Below are 16,408 nucleotides of genomic sequence, written 5' to 3'. Positions count from 1 at the left end.
AACAAGTTCAAATTCTGTTTAACCAATACGTCACATAATCAACAGGTAATACAAACCAATGGCGCTGTGTAACTTACTACTGGAGCAGTCTATTTCTGTCCACCCATCTTCGCAGCCACCAAGACACTCTCCTGACGCTCCGTCACATGTAGATGAGTTTGTTTTACAATGTCGAGCACTGCAGGAACTGACACAGTTAGGACCGTACATCTGACTGGTACACGCTGAAGTGGAAGTGGAGTTGGTGTAAGTGTCAAAAGACATTTGTAAACCCGTAATGATACGGATGATCTTTGTGCAACCCATGTTTGTCGAGGCTACTAACGCGATCGGGTGGTCAGACTTGTTTGACACATGTCATCGTATCACAATTGCGAGAGCCCGTGATGTTGATCACTGAATTGTATGGTCCAAACTCGATTATTTACAGACCGCCGCTATATAGCTGGAATACTGCTGCGCGCGGCGCTGAACAACAAACTAGCAAACAAACGAAACGTAGTTTTTGAACAGAGATGATTGATATTATAACATATACTATCCCCAAAAAGAAACGCATAGGCGATCTGTATATAAAAATCTATATTAATTACCTATTGTATTCAAACAATCCTCAAAATATGTAACGAAAGTGTTGATAACATGATTTTACACAACTGCACAAGTAAAAAAATCGATTTTACCTGAAAATGTTGATTTTGAGGAGATTTCTTACAAGGATTAAAAAGGCATCGCCAGAACGTAACAGAAATCACCTTCCACTTGAAATTGTGCAGCAAAGAGCATGCACTGTCTGGCAATAGAATTACAGATTTATTTCGGAAATTGGCATTCGTTTTGAAGGAGTTCAAGATCAAATCACCACGCCTCGTCTTGACTCTGCGACACGGAACATCGCCATTGAAAGAATACACGCTGCAGATTACCGATCCTCTGAAGCACGATATCACGGCTTGCAGCTCGTTACAACCAAACAGGTGTAACAAATGTCCGTCCCCGTACAGGCAGACTTCGAGTCACCACTGCAGCCCAAGATCGGTACATCCGGGTGCTACATTTGCTTGATCGTACTGCCACAGGTGTAGAGCACAGCAGCCGGGTTGCCTGGACTTCGGAGGATGAGATTGGTCTGAGAGCCAGGAGACCCGACGTCGGGACCGTGCTACGTCGTCACCATCACGCTCAACGTCTCCGTTATCTAAAAGTATCCACTTGGTTGTCTAGACATTACCTTCTTCTAAACGGGTGTAAAAAATCATGCACTAAAGCATATTTGTGGACGAGTTATACATCTTTGAAAATAGAACATTTTCGCAACAGATTTCTGGCCCATGCGTTTCTTTCTTGTGAACATTACATTTTATAATGATTTGCCAATCATTCTGGAAGAAAACGTCATCACAAATCGATCTATTTGGCAAGAGACAGGTTGCTATGGTGCTACCAACGTATATATCAACAAACATCGCTGCTTATGTGAAAAAATACCTTCAGTACAATCTGTTCCGTCATACCCAGCCGCACATCCACCTTTACACAACCCTTGTATCCTATCACAGCTGGAGTCCCCCTTGCAGTGGCGAAGAGTGCAGTTTTTTCCACAGTTAGCTCCATAATAACCGGAGGCGCATTCTAGTATACAGAAGTGTCATATTCAAATGTATGTCAGGACAGGTTATAGGATTCAAAATATGAGACGAGTTTGTACGGCTAGACGCCCCAAATGAACTCACATCAAGTTAGGTTTGATTCATCAATACCCCTTTTCAAACCTACAATCATTTTCATTGTTTTAGACCTGCTTTGTGTGGTAATCATGAGCCCAAACCCCGAATTAATAGATACGCCGCATGAGTGGAATATTTAAATATATGTTTTAACTAAAGGTGGGATGACTGGATTGTTGATCAAACATATCGCGAAAATATCGATCTTAGGAAAATAGGTCATGAAAATGAACTGCGGATATCCTGAAGATCTTGTGTCATGTAAGAATACGGCCTTGTCATGACTGATATAATCATCTGATCACTGTGAAGGCACACTGCATGTAGACACTGCAAGTCAGTAAACTGTAAAACATTTAATACTTACAGCACTGTCAACATTGTGAATATATAATTGTGGATGTCTATAATGGAAAGGTGTAACTTGTACGTGTCCTTCAATATCAATTTAAACTATGTACAGGGCCTTATGAGTCTAAAAAATATCATTTTCTTCTATCGAAAAATTATGATTTTACAGTTGTGGCAAGGTCTGAATCCGATCTTATGCCGTTCAAATTAGAATTATTCAGGTACAGCGATTTTTTTCTAATCTGATCATGAGCAGACCGACAAGTAATCATGGTGTGATGAAAAATAACAATTGCTTAAAGAATAATGGATCTGCTTGGGTTATTTTTAACAGTCTGTGACTGTGAGGACTACACCTCAAGTGACATAAGATCCATGTTGCCAGATTCCTCTGATTTTATGAGGCAGTTATTGTACACATTCAGACATGACCACCGAAATATTTGACCAGGGATGTCCTCAAACCTAGAAGACACATATATATACCCATTTTTTTCCAATTTCGCCACGACAATGTATTTTTTTAATATTTATTTCCAAAATCTGTTCCAATGTGCTATTCATTCCAGTCGCGTTTCTCACAGTCTAACCACTGCTGAAATTGTTATTGGTGTTATCCACGGGCATAATTCCGTAGATGGTATAACGGTAGAATGACAGGGTAAGAAATATCTCCTTTTGGGAATCGACTCCTACTGAAATGTCAACGTATTACCTGTACTACAGTCTGTTCCCATCCATCCAGCATCACATCCACCAGTTGGACAGGCTCCACTGATTCGGTCACATTTCGGGGAAGACGTCTTGCAATGTCGGGAGCTGCAGTCTTTGGCACAGTTGGCACCGTACTGTCCAGAGGCACACACCGAGTACGATATGGAGAACAATTCACTCTAAGAAAGTCACAAAGGGATAACGCATGGTCAAAGTCTGTTATCATCCCTGTTTCAAAATCAGTATAGAGTGACTCAAGTAATTGCAGGTATCTGTCTCTGGGAAATCTTGTACACTTATGCCGCTTGTGTCAGAAAAAATAATGTACAGTAAAAATATTTCCATTTTCTGACGGCTTAACACACTATGCCACGTGTTTGTTGAGTGGAACCATGGATTTTAGCTGTAAATCAATGAGCTAGATACAAATATGAAGTAAGGTACACATGGTATCTAACTGATACCGGTTTTACTCTGGCTATATTTAGTGCTGCTGTGCACTAATGATGTTGTGGAATTTCCCGACTATCTGTTTGGTCTGTAGAACCAGGTGAACATGTCGTGGGTGAATGTGGAAGATTACCGCTGCATGTTAGTACATCAAACAGGGTGATAAAGTATTGGCCTAGGTTTCCAGGTTCCACAAATATAAAGAAAAGCTATTGAGGTTGCACTGTTATGGTAGCTGTGGAAAAGTTTTACATGTTAAATAACTTCCTTGTACATATGACTTTATGAATATGTGGCTGAACAAGGTGTGAAAATAGCAGTTTATTTATATCTTTAGAGAAAGAGAAGTTTAGATTAGTAACTGAGATTGTTAGTGGCTGTACACGCAAAAGGGGTTGAGGTATTGTAAAATTATTGTCCTCCTGAGAAGATTCGTAAGTCCCTAAACATTCAAAGTTAATTTAAACCTACTACTGTTTTTAATCGTAGCATATATGTTATTTCAATTGACGGCTAGATTATCTAAAATTGCTAATAGCTGAAGGGATGGTGTAAATCCAGCTAGGGTCCATGTAGGAAGCAAATGTACTGTAAGTCCCCCTGGTCCCTAGTATGGTGATCTACCTTCTGTTGGCCTGTATAGATAAAATGTTTTTTATTTAATTACCTGTTTTTACATTCCATCTGTGATCAATTAGTTGTTTTACTGTCCTTCGTCAACAGTTTTTTATGGTATAATTTAATTAAAATTATTATATAACTTGATATACTTGAAATACTGCCGATATGACTTAAAATTTTAACTCACTCACGCTGTGTTTGATGGACACATGGATTTCCATGTAAGATTTGTGTGTGACACCGTTTACGTCAATACAAAAACGAGATAAAGGCCTCATGATACACTTGTAAATATCATCAATATCGATAGCATATCCTGCCTCAACGATGGCCCTGAAATAAACACGTACAAAGGTCTTTCACTGATGAGTCAGGTTTTGTCTCTACTCTTGACGCACTTTGAAATCTCCCAAGACAGAGCATTTGAACACAAAGGCTGTGGCTCCTTTCTATTAGAAGGTGAAATTGAGATGAGGTATATTTGTTCGAAATAACTGCAAACAATAACATAAGCATTAGATGGATATGTGCAGGAATACGTTGTGTAAAAATGTTTTCTACATCTGTACAATGACCGGTTCGTCATAAATATAAGCCTTTGAGCCAGTATACTTTCATCCACCTTGGCAAGGGCGCCATTATCTACATGCTGCATTATCCTTTTGAGGTCAATCTAAAGTCAAAACATCAGATGCAATATATACTGAGTCAAAAAAGAAACTTCACAAAATGTAATTTGAAAAATAATGAATACTTTTTCTCCAATGATACATCTATGTATCCGAAATGGGATCCCTATCTTTCGACTCTTGAAAAACGTTAGCAAAACTCACTCAAACCCATCCATTCGTCATGCAAATGACGTTAGTGCCAAATCAGGTTTTGCACGTGCAGTCGATCACGTGATCTTCGCATCGAAGTTTCCTTCATATGCACGTGTTTGCATTGGCCTCAAGAATTGAAAAAAACACTTTTAAACCACAGTTCTAACGTACATGAAATGCAACGTTTGTCAAATGTGCAACGTGAACGTGCCGTTGGCATGTTGCAAGCGGGAAGATCAGTTATTTTCGTCGCAAGAGCAACGGGATGCAGCCGTCGTACTGTGTATGACTTGCGAGGTCGTCTACAACAAACTGGCTCCACTTCTGATCGCCCAAGGTAGGGTCGTCCACGTGTGACGTCACGAGCAGAAGACCGTCAAATCGTCCAACGTCACCTACGTGACAGATTTCTGCCGGCTACACGAACCAGGGCTGAGATGTTTAGAGGTCGACTGTCCCCACAGACCATTCGAAATCGGATGCGGGCTGCCAATCTCCATTCTCGACGTCCATATCGTGGACCAATATTGACGCCGTTTCATCAACGTCAAAGTCAGCTGTGGGCCCAGCGTCACCTCCGATGGACCCAGAGAGACTGGAATCGAGTCGTCTTAAGCGATGAATCCAGGTGTACCCTCAGATTCGCGGACGGCAGGCACAGAGTCTGGAGACGACGTCGTGAGCGGTATGCCCAATGTTGTGTACAGGAAGTCGACAGATTCGGGGGCGGAAGTTGTATGGTGTGGGGTGCTTTCTGTGGGAACAACCGTTCCCGACTTCTGGTCATCCATGGAAACCTCACAGCTGCTGCCCATCCCTGAACTCGTTCCTTTCATGGCGGCTCATGGCCCAGGTCTACAGTTCCAGCATGATAATGTTCGGCCGCATACCGCGATGTTGACACAAAATTTCCTTCAAAACGCTGGAATCAACGTCATGGACTGGCAATCGAGGTCCCCTGACCTTAATCCAATAGAGCACGTTTGGGATGTACTTGGGAGAAGGCTTCGTGGTCTTAGGAACCAACCTCAGAATTTGCAGGAACTTGGCACTGCCTTGCAAGAGCAATGGCGCTGAATCTCCAACCACGTGTTCACAAGCATCAGGCAGTCGATGAGGAGACGGTGTTTGGCAGTGGTGAATGCACGGGGCGGCCATACACGATATTGAACTGAGAAATTTCGCATTTTTGTTCTTGTGACTTGACATTCTGTATACCCATGTTTTGGAACGGCGCTGTAGCCTAATGGAACTGATTATGGCACTGTCAGTGTATCGAGTACATCACACAGATCTCAGCACTGAAATAATAACAATTTAACCATCTTACCATCTCTTGTTCTTTTATAGTTCCCGGAAGAAAGAATGTGAAGTTTCTTTTTTGACTCAGTATACATCGGATTTATCAAAACACTCACCTGCACAGTCAGTTCCTGTCCATCCTGTCTGGCACTGTCCACTTGAACACGCCCCGGTGACTGAATCACATGACTCGGTTGAACCGTAGCAGTGGCGGGAGTTACAGGCCTTGTTACAGTTGACTCCATACATGCCCACAAGACATGTTGGAATAAGTGCAATTTTACGTATTTTTTGCTATTTGGACATCAGTACTTGACACTAACAACTGTACAACCGAATGTGTTGTAAAGACATTCGTGGACAGGATATCTGATTTTTATCAGTGGATTGTTTGAGTCAAACCGGTCTGGATTGCACAGTGACAGTGAGTCCAAGTTTCTCCAAAATGAAGTCTATAAATCATGACAGCAAGATTATGGTGTCAATGAACGTCTTTAAATACATGTTAATAATCATCATTGTTTAAGTCATTTGTCGGGGTTGAATGCTACTCAGTAAACACAACAAAGTCATACACGTAAAACCATGTGGTAACTATGCAATATAACATGTAAAGAGACCTTAGGGCTCAATACAACGAATCCGGCAACATCGAAAGGCTGGAAACAAAAGCCTGGGTCATGTTTTTTATCAAAATCAATGTGAAGAGAAATGTCGCGTGTTTTCTAACGTAATATTAACATCTTTCTTGTTCAATGATCTTTTGATTATGTGGGTAGTTTACAAGCCGTTGTCACATGGCAGTCGTGTTGCTGTGTGATGTAGTACTGTAAAGTCCTGTGAATGGTGGGTGCGGTCGCTGGGGCAGAAAAAAATCTAATTGTTTTTTGCGAATTCCTGCTTTCATAACATGTCTGCAGTGTTAACCTCATATAATATTGTAAGGGTTGTTCCCTTTACACCAAATGGAATCAGTTTCTGAAGTATTCACTTGCACTGGCAATTTACATTTACAAAATACTAATTGCATGCTTGACTTTATTAGAAGCCTCCATTTATCAAAACGTTTTAATGTTTTATTTCACTTTCAGTTGAGAACATTGTCAAAAGAAAGTCAGTGTGGCGTAAGCGTCATTCAGAAACCGGCACCGTAAAAGTCGATAATGCTGTTCTCTCGTTGGCTTATGAGAGCTGATTGATCAATTTGAAACTCGAGAAATCTCGTGACAAGTCAAGGTATCACGAGAATCACCTTCTTCCCTACCTTCACGTTCTATGGTGATTTCATATGTAATCATCGCCCCACGAAGCCGTGTAAATACTTAGTTACACCACATAACATTTACCTTATCCTGTATTACATTTAGGATCACAAGTATATATAAGTGTGTCTACATATTTGATAAACATTATGACTTGAAACGTGTGTGATGGTAGTTATTGTTACACCTTTTGTTACGGATGTCTTTGGTATAACCATTTTGTTTTACATACTATATGCACATGGGTCATAGAGTTTCATCCCTGGGTAAGTCCTCAACACCATTAAGTTGTTATGTTAAGTTAAGTTAAAATAAGTAAAGTGATGCTTCATATTACTTTTAGAATATTTTCCTTCATTTGCAAAGCACAAAACATGACATTTGTTAAAGCAAGGGTACATATTCCCTTGATACTCTGTGATTCAATGATTCAATGATTCGAGGAAGAAGGTACTTCCACTAGAGCTCCAGTAAACAGCTGGTAAGAAATCACCAACTCAGCAACATTGACAAATACGCCTAACAATACTGCCGTTCGTTTTGATGGAATAGCCTGTGCACTTTAAATGATGATTCGAGTGGCGGACGACCCATTCCATCCCTTTCTCGGAGCTACATTTTACAAAACTTAACAGCGCAAGCTGTATTTTGAGTTTGCTCCTTTTGAAAGTCGAATCACTGATAATGCTGTTTCAGTATCTCACTCATCACATTTTGTTTTATATTAGATACGTTGCATACATAACGTTACCGCAGATGTCGTATAATACAGCTATTGCCCTTGCCATGTCGCCTCCGATTTCAGATGATCCACCCAACCACTTTCTCGAATATTAGTATATTTTGCATTCCACCCCAGGAGAAAATGTAATTCATCTATGCGATCTGGAAGCAAGGTAAAATCATTAGTGTCTAATGTAAATATTATAAAAAGATAATGACGAGTTTGGTATTGAACCGCACCAAAACTTGCGGTGACTACATTGTACACTCTATATAATTGTATAATATATAACTCATTTTTGTTTTGCAAATGACTGTAATTGTTTTCTGTATATACTCCGTGGCACCAGCTTATGTTCAAGTCATCCGTGTGATACTGCTTGTATATACTTTCCAACGTTAAATATAAAGGTGAGGAAAAGAAATACTTACATGAAACCAACGGAACTGAAAGGCATGCTATATCATTTCAGAGTAGACACATGTATTAAAAGTTATTTCATTTTCAAATGTCACAATATTGTAAAATGTTCTGCAGTCGTTAATATATTCATTACTTCACGCACAAGGGAATACTTACTCCACGCCTGCACTTCCGCAAAGTCCAATATGGCACCACAAGAATTAGCCCATCATGTTCAAACCATAAGGTGTGATACTGTTTGAGTATAGTTTCTAACTTCACATAGAAATGGGGGAAATGATAAATACTAAGACCAAAAGAACATAATTGAAAAGCGTGCTATATAATTACAGAGCGGATAAGATATTAGCAGTTAGTTTATTTTTAAGTGTCAAATATATAAGTATGTCCGCAGAAAAGTTTCTTCAACATTCATTTATACTTACTCCACACCTGCACCTCATCAAAGTCTAATATGGCGCCATAACCATCATTATCAGTCTCTGTGTAGACTGTCAGGTAGCGCCAGGTCCCAAGACAGGTCACATTTAGTACATCACCGATGCCTGTACCGTCACGACGCCCTGTTACAGTGTGGCATAGATTTCCTTCTGTGGGTTCAGATGAATTTTTCCCGGATGTGTACAGTTGCACGCCATTACGTCTATACTTGTCTGAAACAAGAAGAGATACACTAGACTAAGTACAGGGAGTCTCAATCAATGGAATACAACCGTGAACACCAGAACTGAGTGACATCAACAAACCATTGCGTCTTACTCCGACATACAGTTAGGTCACATTGTACATGTCCGGCTTCTATGGGCCCTTGAGTATCAAAACAATTGTTTGACACAATGGTGTTTGGTTAACGTCAGTACTGTTCTGCAAAGACGTGTGTCTTTTCGTTGTGGGTTGTTTAGTGAACATCCACTGAATTTGTTCTATTGCATTCACCGGTTCTTTGAGACATTTTATCCAGCTATATAGTGTCCACCAGTGAAGATGTTAAATGTCACTCCACAAAAGTACGACGGCAGTTAAGAATGGGTGGCTTCATGTTTTAAGACACCATAAATGAGCTTCATTCATTGTACCCATGTGGGGCATCGATCCCGAGTCCTCAGCGTGACGAGCGAACGCTTGAACCAGTAGGCACTCGAACCATTAGGCAGTCTCTGAGAAAAACCTATTATTTGGGGTTAGAATCTCAGTCCCAACTCACAGTTATGGGTCTTGCCTTGCCAGCACCATTCTTCTTCTTCTTTTTTTTTCTCTTTCTCTGACATATCGTCACCTTGATTTGACAACCGGTGAACAGTGGCCGCTGTCTCGTGACCTCTACTTAATTATAGTATCGACATATTCTACTGGCTAGGACATGGGTGAGTTAATACTCAGAGTCACATGCTAGACCATGAATAGAAAGAGGAGGTGTTGATATTTTGTAAATTTAGAAGGTATGTCTGCCGAAATATACTTACATCATCGTGAAGGAAAAGTTAGGTTGTAGACACGCTGTTTTTCTGAGAAATGAATATGCCACAAAAGAAAATCAGCAGTTGGGAAATGTAAACGTCATAATCGTAAGTTGATGGCTTTTTGCATGAACTGAAAATAGAAATCAGCCTCGTTTTTAACTATAGTACAGTGGTCGACATTAAGATGGATTTCAGTGCATGAATCCAGGAAAACGTCAGAATATGGTTTGCAATTCTTATAGTGGTTCTGTTTCATATGAATTACGTAATTAGTCTGTACGTACAGTTTGTTCTGAAGTACAGGATAATCCGTGCTGATTGTACTTGTGTCTGCAGATCCACCTTCCACCAGGCAATAGTTTGACCTGTCCCGGTGTGGGCTACATATATTTGATGTTCTGCACTTGTGTCTCCATCGACAGCTTTGCTGGCAGGATGATTTCCGTCCAAGGCTGAACTCATCAATGCGGGTTTATTCAGGGCAACGTTTGTAGCAGTACCTGATAAATGAGACGAAGTTCCACGTAAAGAATGATAACAACTCGTGTCAAGGTATGTATTTCACATATACAGTATTATTCGAAGTTGTTTTCAGTTTTCAGCAGTGTCATTTACAATTCAGCCCTTAAAAATAGTTTGGAACAAGTGGTCACGTGTACAAACGTGGTGTGAAATGTTAAACGGTTATACAATATCCCATTGCTCTGTAACATTTTGAGGACGTGTGTTCGTGTTTTTCCATAAGCTAGATTGTACTGCCGTGTTTCACGTCTGTTTATAAAATTTAAACACGATGGTAAGAGTATTCTTAAAATATATGTTCTTTCAAACGTGTTCCTTGTTTTTTGTATTTCATGTGTATCGGCATTTTTCGAAAACTGAATTTACAGGTTACAATCTGACACTGATTTGCTGGTGCCCTGTTAAGTTGTAGTCAACGAATGTTACTTCGTCTGCAGTGTCATATCATCTACCTCATCAGTAACGTAAATTCCTCTCAGTCGACAGGTTGTTACTAGCTATTTATACATAAACATCCCCCTCGGGAATTCAGGTTCAGAGTAGAGTGCCTATGCTAGTCGAACGAGGCGACTAAATGGATGTGCAGGTCAGGCTAAAATATATGGTTGATTACCTTCGGACCCCGACGACATACATGGCGCCAACAATGCCTATTTCTTGACTGTAGTCTGGGATGTGTGCGATTCTTTGAAGACCGCTGTTAAATATTTTGGGAATAACTGGTTGTGTCGCTAAACCAGAAACCCCAAACTGACGTGCTCATCTTTTTATATCACCCCTACCCTTACACAGGAAGACACCTTCTCCCACATACTATTTCACAATTCTGAATGTTTTTTCCATCGTTCGTGATTAATACGAAAACAAAAGCTGACGTGCCTGAAGAAAATGTATGAATGGACCGAAAACATTGAGTATTTGCATTCTTTCTGACAGAATAGTTTGAAGACATGCACATAACCAGTCGTTCCGATGCATTTCCCGAGTTTGACTTCTACCATAATGTTCCTTAATGTTTTTCATAGGATGTTTTTTCAATCATTTTATTTATGACCGGTGCAACCGGTAGGATAGGTACGTTCACCTTTTTGTGAACACCTAATATCAACATTATTTGATAGTGATTCAGAAACACATGCTCAGCCATGTCTCTCATGGTTTCAATCATTGGATTCTCTTGCCCAGGCTCGATTGTTTACAGATCACGTCGCACAGCTGTAATACTGCTGAATGCTCCGTCAACAAACACATACTCATGACATAGTCAGAATTGGAAAGTCGACTCTGCTTGTAGCAGATTTCTTACCAATGTGAAAGTGTTTGCCGTCTCTCTAAATTTTTTCTGGTGACTATATTCACACTCAGAGACAAGATTGGTCATGAAATTTATCAGAATATTCCGTAGGCTGGTTCAGAGAGTTGAATAAAGTCTTTGAGGATTTTTTTACGAATATAAAGGGTGCATAACTCTGGCCTTGGTTATCTTACATAACATTTAGCATTACAATAAGACCAGTAGTTGTGTGACAATCACCCTGAATTCCCAGTCCAGGCCTGTTTTGGAAGATTGAAACTTTCACAGCGATGTAAAGATAATCATCACTGACTTTAAAGCTATAACGTATGATTGGCATTCTAGAAGTTGGGTAGATGAAGGACTATCTTTATGGATGTACAACTTCTTTATTCTGTATAGGCGACGTTTCGACATAGATTCTAATGTTGTTGTCAAGCAAGTGGTACATGGGAAGTAATTTTGGGTGATATATATATATATATATATATATACATACGTACATACATACATACATACATACATATATATATATATATATATATATATATATATGTAAGTATGTATGTATGTTGCCATTGATATCATTTCCTTGTACCGACTGGTTTCTTTTACATACAAATTTCAGTTGGTGTCACACAATTCTGTTACGTGCAGTTGACGGTCCTATTGAGGTCGAATTGACGATGCTGGTAGATACAGGAAATGCCCTGGCTACGGCCGAACTCGTTTCATTCGTTCCAATCTACTGATGATGTGTTACATTCTGTTTTATGCAGTCATGGCGTTACATGTATGGGATTACAGGTATCACAAAAAATCGCTTGCTTCATATCTTTACAATGATGAGACATACGCCGGCAATAACATGTCAAATCCTCGGGAGAGCCAAACACAAGTACTTTGTCATAAGGACATAGCTGCTCTCAACCGTTTCAATACCCTGTCCTGATACCCTACACCAGGAAGTATATTACTCTGTTTAAGACATCCACATACCCGCGGCAATGTATATCTGCCAGGTTCACTGAAGCCAGCCAGCCGTTGTGAATGTTATGGTGACCTGCCTCTTGAGTATTGTCAGGTCATATTAACTTGCCTGGTATATTTGCATAATACATCTTAATGCATTGTGAAGTAGGTTCTGACAGTATACGACTACCTGTCTGCATACATTCATTGCTGATGAATCGAAAAACAAACATAAGTGTCGATGATGCACAGAAGTTCTAAACTGGGTTATAATATTGATAGAGCTTCGACATATTTTGATAAACTTTTATATGTTTTCTACCCAGCTTACTTGCCGAATGTGATCATGCTACACTCATAGAATCTATATATATCAACATAAACCTTCACAAATAGTTTGAATATCGCTGGGATAATGTTGCTCTTCTGAATTACACCCATCAGTATTCGGATCATCCGGCATGATACAACGATATATTAAGGTACCAATTCATCTACGCCAATGTTGTCTGGACCGTTCTGTGTAGGTACCCCGTTTAGAAATACTAACAGTTTAGAAATACTGACAGGTATATGATGCCCTCAATTGGCGCTGAAACACATATACTAAGAAAATACTTACCTGTAACGAGGCTGAAACTAGCAAGCAAAATCACAACACCGTCTCTCACAGCCATTGCGACACACTGCCGCACAGACCAGGAAGGGGTTCTAGATTACGAACCTGTTCAGCTGTGTACACAACCGTAACGTGAATTTAATGGGACAAAAGGGACTGTCGCTCAGGTGAGATGTTTATGACAGCATGCTTCTTACATAACGCTCTATTGTTCGTTTACTTGCCTACAATAATGAATGCTACCACTAGTAGCTGGTATTATCGTTGAAATAGATGTTTACCATTTGTCCGGGTGAAGCCAAGCATGCGCAGCAATGTTCGCATGTGCAGGCAAAGTACAGCTAGAAACACGGGTAAATTATATCTAATTCATCAGGGTAGATGTTGCAAGGAGCCGTGGTAATGTATACGGCGCGCATGTCATGACCCAGGTGGATACAGAGCGTGAGCACGTCCTACATTCGTTGTTAAGAGACGAAGTCGCACTTGTTGTACTAGTATCTGCGAGTGCTTATGCACGGTAATTCTTGAAGAATTGGTCTTCAGTAACCCATACTTGCCATTAAAGGCAATAGATTCACTGACATGGTTGTCCAGATCGATTGGTCTTCAGTAACCCATACTTGTCATTAAAGGCAATAGATTCACTGACATGGTTGTCCAGATCGATTGGTCTTCAGTAACCCATACTTGTCACTAAAGGCAATAGGTTCACTGACATGGTTGTCCAGATCGATTGGTCTGCAGTAACCCATACTTGTCATTAAAGGCAATAGATTCACTGACATGGTTGTCCAGATTGATTGGTCTTCAGTAACCCCTACTTGTCATTAAAGGCAATAGATTCACTGACATGGTTGTCAAGATCGATTGGTCTTCAATAACCTATACTTGTCATTAAAGGCAATACATTCACTGACATGGTTGTCCAGATCGATTGGTCTTCAGTAACCAATACTTGTCATTAAAGGCAATAGTTTCACTGACATGGTTGTCCAGATCGATTGGTCTTCAGTAACCCATACTTGTCATTAAAGGCAATAGATTCACTGACATGGTTGTCCAGATCGATTGGTCTTCAGTAACCCATACTTGTCATTAAAGGCAATAGATTCACTGGCATGGTTGTCCAGATCGATTGGTCTTCAGTAACCCATACTTGTCATTAAAGGCAATAGATTCACTGACAGGGTTGTCCAGATCGATTGGTCTTCAGTAACCCATACTTGTAATTAAAGGCAATAGATTCACTGACATGGTTGTCCAGATCGATTGGTCTTCAGTAACCTATACTTGTCATTAAAGGCAATAGATTCACTGACATGGTTGTCCAGATCGATTGGTCTTCAGTAACCCCTACTTGTCATTAAAGGCAATAGATTCACTGACAGGGTTGTCCAGATCGATGCCGATGATGTCAATCACTTCACTGTCTCATCATATTGAATGCTGCTGTAAACGACGTTAAATAAACAATATACATTCTGTTCGTTTCATTAGGGCTCCTTGCTGCAAAGCAGGAGACCTATTTTAATCGTTAATGCTTTTACTATTTATTATTATGCCGTATTTTGTACCACTCGTACAAAAAGCACCGCTGAACAGAATCGCTTGAAAAAAATCACCAAGGTGCCAACAGTGGTGAAGTTGTATCTGCAAAAATCTCAAGGCTCTAGGCCTAATAGCAAAGGGGAGATAACTCAAATCAATTTAAAAAATTCAATTTCCAAAGCAATAATCTCCGCAAGTCCAATGACAACCAAATTTCTGGAGCAGCTCTTGTATTCGATTACCTTCAATTTCAACTGCAAGACCCATGGGGCTAGGAGGCACCGTTTGGTCGCCATATTGGATTTAAGGAAATTTCACGTTTTTGACGGGTAGGCTTTTCCGTATGTCATGTGTGTGCATTTGATAGCTGAATCCCTGGCAATTCCAGAACACTAATTGCTTTGCCTGTAGACCCAAGGACAACGGAGCTTCAAACCTGTTAAAGACGGCACTATTTTGTCTCCAGAACTTCTTAAAAAGGTACATGACCCCAGCGACCCCGGCTGTATTTGGAAGATCTGCTCGCGTGTCGAAAACGTGTTCTGGTTCCGATTTTAACGGTTTCTATCATTTAAATGCACTTCAAACACCCGTAACTATGAGGCAAGCCGTCCGATTTCAACAAAAAATTACCTTTGCATGTTGCCGATTATATCTACCCATTACAGTAATGTATCTCCAAAGAGAACAGAGAGACAAGTGAAATTCTATTTTCCTCACTGTAGTTGCTATCTTCATCGGTTCTCTACAGAGCACAATGAAAATTTGCAGTATGTATCTCAAATGTTTGCTGATCATTTTTTGTTCTATAGTGCATGTTAAAAGTATCACTGTTTTTTTAATTTTCATGATTGTTAGATGTAACTGAGATAGCTGATGGAAGCGTACGTAAATTCTACCAACATCCCCCACTCGCTGGCTTTCCAATGGCGAAAGAGCAAATACACTTTTTTATCAACTGGGTTAATGGTTATAAGTGACCTGTTTATAGATGTATATTTGCTTGCTCTTGTGTTCAGAAGTTCAGCTGTGACAGCTTGATAGTAACAGTGTAATTAATACGTGCACTGACTATAGAAATATCTTACTTGTTGTGAATTCACACTGTCTGTTGCGACAAGATGATGCAAACAGAGTAATGGATATTAATATGGGCTATAGAAAATACAGCACCCTATCGCCTCAGGTCAACATTTCAACGCTGCAACCGTTGAAATATAAGCTGATATGGCTCAAGAGCAGTATCTACTAACACCTTAATGTTGATCATGACTTGTCGGGCACCTCTATTGGCAGACAATGCATAGAAGGTGGGCGTTCTCGGCAGTGACGCAATGTTATGTCATGACTGTCTCACACCATCGCTTCTCCCGGCAACAGCTGCCGAAAGTGACGGTTGGGTTCGCGCCAGTTGTCAAACGGGCAAATAGATTTACAGTGGATCCTCTCTAATCCGACATTCCCTGTAAACCGACATCTATATTTGGTGCCGAATTTGTCCCTATATGATATCATATAAGAAACTCTCTTTAATCCGACATCCCTCTATTTGGAATTCCAACACACTTCATCGCCAGAAATACAGGTGCTGT

General features: G+C 40.2%; 1 protein-coding gene across 10 annotated transcripts in view; it reads right to left on the bottom strand.

Moving 5' to 3' along the window:
- The window catches only part of LOC124262847 (multiple epidermal growth factor-like domains protein 11), a 91,969-nt gene extending 78,596 nt beyond the window's left edge, over positions 1–13,373 (bottom strand). For 4 of the 10 annotated variants that reach the window (XM_046697418.1, XM_046697419.1, XM_046697427.1 and 1 more), the window contains exons 1-4: positions 13,269–13,371; positions 10,143–10,358; positions 8,824–9,051; positions 6,106–6,252 (exon numbers count right to left, since the gene is read on the bottom strand). In XM_046697418.1, the coding sequence (XP_046553374.1) occupies positions 6,106–6,252; positions 8,824–9,051; positions 10,143–10,358; positions 13,269–13,323 (646 nt within the window). In that variant the 5' untranslated portion in view covers positions 13,324–13,371. Of the gene's footprint in view, positions 1–77; positions 225–1,488; positions 1,633–2,793; positions 2,944–6,105; positions 6,253–8,823; positions 9,052–10,142; positions 10,359–13,268 lie in introns of all 10 variants that reach the window. The other 6 variants (XM_046697428.1, XM_046697429.1, XM_046697426.1 and 3 more) reach the window with 5 other exon arrangements.
- Positions 13,374–16,408: the final 3,035 nt, after the last annotated feature.

This window comes from Haliotis rubra, unplaced genomic scaffold (assembly GCF_003918875.1).
Source record: "Haliotis rubra isolate DU_JTF1 unplaced genomic scaffold, ASM391887v1 Scf859, whole genome shotgun sequence".
NCBI classification, from domain to species: Eukaryota; Metazoa; Mollusca; class Gastropoda; order Lepetellida; family Haliotidae; genus Haliotis; species Haliotis rubra.
This window is presented reverse-complemented; position numbering and strand designations above follow the sequence as displayed.